The 3,536-nt window shown below is 54.0% G+C and overlaps 1 protein-coding gene across 1 annotated transcript; it reads right to left on the reverse strand.

Annotated features, from left to right (window-relative positions):
• Nucleotides 1-3,374, reverse strand: KD926_006030 (uncharacterized protein; the record flags this gene model as incomplete). Its single annotated transcript, XM_053095618.1, has 8 exons — nt 1-90; nt 146-1,212; nt 1,291-1,603; nt 1,664-1,913; nt 1,967-2,038; nt 2,137-2,374; nt 2,531-2,855; nt 2,940-3,374. Coding segments are annotated over 8 exons (2,790 nt in total), but the record flags the coding sequence as incomplete, so codon positions are not given.
• Nucleotides 3,375-3,536: the final 162 nt, after the last annotated feature.

Consider the following 3,536-nt stretch of genomic DNA (forward strand, 5'->3'; position numbering starts at 1 on the left):
CTCCTGGAACTTATCTACCCAGAACGACCGGTCTGCAGCGTTCCTCAGGCCGAGATATGGATGGTGAGCGGGATAGTATTTGCAGATTGCCTGATAGCGTTAGAGCGATTGCTGATACAGAGACAGAGAGTTCGGGACAACTGACGAGATATACGATCACTGCTACGGTCGGGTATTGCGACAGAATCACGATCTTGCGCGGTTGGCCGGTGTCGGATTCGATACCAAGACCGTCGATAATCTGCTGAATCGCGACCCAGCGGGACGAACCACGGAGTACCGTATCAATCTGGGAGGCCAACCAACTGTTCTCTGGGTGTGGTAGGATGTCCTCTGCCTCCATGCGTTCTACCGTAGTAGGAATGTCCGTAATGGCCTTTCCCTGCTGCTTGGCATGGCAGAGCAGACCGGGAAAAGCCGCGCAGATACGGATGGCTTGCGTCATACTGCTTAGCTTTACCTTTAGGGCGCCGCGGTTCACCGTGTGCATGGCACTATAGATATCGCCGAGACGGGTATCACGTAGCTGCTTGATATTCTCGCGGTCAGTGGCATCCAGAGGACAGTCGATAGGATGTACAATCTGCTCAGGAAAATCCAGGCAGGTGCGGCCGAACCAGACGGATTCCTGCGTCCGTTTTAGAAAGTTGATCGCACGGAAGAAGGTGCCGAGGCGGTCCAATATAGCGTCAATCTGGGTCACATTTTCCTTGGCGGAAACGGTATTGAACTGCTTTCCAAGCTGCTGGAGCAACTGATAGTTATTCTTGCGCGTACAGGGATTAGCCCGCCACTGCCGGGTTTCAGTAAGACGCATGAATGCTGCCAGATTTGCCGGGGACGACGTACAGGGCGTCGCGGACAGAAACCAGTGCGCAAGAGCCCAACACTCTGCCAACGCCATTAGTTTAAGAACGATAGGGGTAGTTTCGCCATACGTAGTATGACACTCGTCGCGAAACGTTCGGCCGACCGTAATACGATGGCTGGTTTTCCATACCGGAGCCTTCCTTGTAGGATCCGGGGGAAGTCTTCGAGTCCGACTCACGAAGTTGGCAAAACGGCTGTCATAACTCTGGGGGGTCGTCAGCAAGATGAACCGGCTGCAATGATCGCGTTTGGGATCTTCTCTGATCTGGCGCCAGGCCTCCCGATCCTCTAGGCTCATGGTCCCGAGGCGGTAGCGACTCACGATCGTCTTGTAGAGGAGATCTTTCCACTTTGTTAGATCCTTTGGGAAGAACTGATCGGCCCCGTTATTGCGCGATCACTGTTTCTATGTCGGGAGACTCCGGTAGGAATCCCGGTATCTTAGAACGAAAATCATGTCGTGGATGTGAGCGTCCCTCGTATCAACGATTAACTTCCACTCATTGCACCAGGTCGCAATGAGGCTGGCGTCGACAAAGATGTAGTTCGCGCCCTTGCGGACCTGGAAGAGGACATGGTTCTTCGCAGACGGTCGACAGGGATACCGAATGGGGAGATCGTGATCATGTCCGCAGGCTTGATAGTCTGGCTGGGAGGATGGCTGGTCGCGGGCTCGCTGCAGCGCAATTTCAATCCATCGTGCCGTCAGGATTACCAGATAGGTCACAAGAGTCTGCCCGGAAGAAGTGATTAGTGGGCAAATATAGAGTCCCGCAGAAAGAAAAGGACTAACCTTGCCAAACCCGATATCGTCCGCAAGAAAACTCCTGTTCTGCAGGTTATCTCCCTTTCGATACAGTATCCATACCGTACCGTACACTTGGTAGAGGTAAGGGCGTCGCCGGAAACGGATTCCCGGAATAGGAATTCTGGCTGCCGCATCCTTTCCTACTTCCGGCGGAATTCTATACGTATAACACGCGATACTCCATACCTCCGGGTCGAAGTTATCGCAACGTAACGTGTCGTTGAATATCAAGATTCTGGTCCTTCATTAGCTCGTGCTATTTCCTGACTTCCTGAGAGTTTAACCTACTTTTTCTCGCCGTCTAGGTCGTCAATAATGCTTGCGATATCTTTATCGCTCTTGTGGTCGGGCTCGCTGCCCCTGTCACTGGCGGTTGTAATCACATTGTGGGATTCTGGAGGGAAACAATGCGTAATTAGAAAACAGGTAAGGAACGAAAGGATAGTATAAATACTAACAAAAAGGAAACAATACTGTCTGTTCGTGCAGGATTTACAGTCGGGGGCGTCAGTTCTACGCGATCCAAGGGCACTACGGGCCCAGCCTTGGGAACTGTCGTGATCTCCAGGACGGGAGTCTGCGGATGCGGGTGAAAGGCAGGTTCGTTAGGCACTTCTCTGGTTGACTCTTCAACAGTGGCGTGCGGAAGCTGCTCGTCAGATAACAGCTTGGGTTCGGCAACAGAGAACTCCTTGCCTGCATCTTAATAAGTACCCTCGTCAGTATCCTTGCCGATCTCTTGGCTAGAACCCTGGTCGGAGCCCCTAACAGAAAGACTAGAGGCCCGAGGCGTCAGAAACCGGCTGTCATTTAACTACCAGCGAGTGGTATCCCTGTGCCTCCGCGGCTCACCGGCAGGCATACTAGCCCGCCTATCAGAGCAAGGAGGTAGGGAGAGGGAATCTTCTCCGCGGCGCCCGGTATTCGAATTAGAACGGGGTAGGGAATCGTCTGATCTAGGGGCGGAGGGGTCCATCCGTGGCAAAGAGCTTTCGAAAGGGTCTAGAGAGATCTCGGGCCGGATCTTGAAGACCTGGACGGCCCCCGTAGCCTTCAGAAGTACAAACTGCAGGCGATGGAGAGAGGAGACCGGTCTCATCGGGCTCCCATTCGGGTCCAGTGGACATATTGTCTTATATTCCGGGCGGAAGTGACATTCGTTCTGAAGGAACTGCAACTATCGCTCGTACGCGACGTGAATGGGCCGAATCGGCTGACTGGGTGCGAGCTAAATGTTATCGCGGAGTAAAAGAATAGGTACCGTCTCCCCGATAATGGTAGGGTTCCCTTTACGGCAGACGTAAATGTCGATAGACGGGATGTACGATCCAGTAGAGGTATGAGATAGGACAGCAGAAGAGGGTGCAGCACGGGCCAAAGAAGATCGGTGAGGCGTTTCAGCTGATCCGCCCATAGAGATATCGCCATCGGAATGCACGCGGCAGTCATGGTCGGCGAGATCGGATGTTGGACTCTGGCCGTCAGGGCTAATGGCGCGCCTCTCCTGGTCGCGGCGGGTGCGGTGGCGCCGGGAACGCTTACGCCTGTCAGATATTGGAGATCGAGATCTCTCGTCACTGCTGGAGAACTCGTTACTGTTAGACTCTGACTCGTGGTGACGCTGCCTCCGTCCAGAGCGGTGGCGTTTTGAGCGACGGACTGAGGATCCCACCGCCGCGGCCAGGCGATCCTGCATCTTCAGCCAAGTACTCCGTCCCTTGATAAAGACCTGGTAAAGAAGCCCGATGGCTCTGTCCGCGTCGGCAGCGAAGCTAGTGCGGATAAACAACGGGAACTCCTCGATACGGTCCCTCAGGTGTCTCTCGATCGACGATTTAGCGCGATATTTCCCAGGGTT

This window comes from Aspergillus affinis (assembly GCF_023601865.1).
Source record: "Aspergillus affinis strain CMG 70 chromosome Unknown NODE_306_length_3536_cov_264_603064, whole genome shotgun sequence".
NCBI classification, from domain to species: domain Eukaryota; kingdom Fungi; phylum Ascomycota; class Eurotiomycetes; order Eurotiales; family Aspergillaceae; genus Aspergillus; species Aspergillus affinis.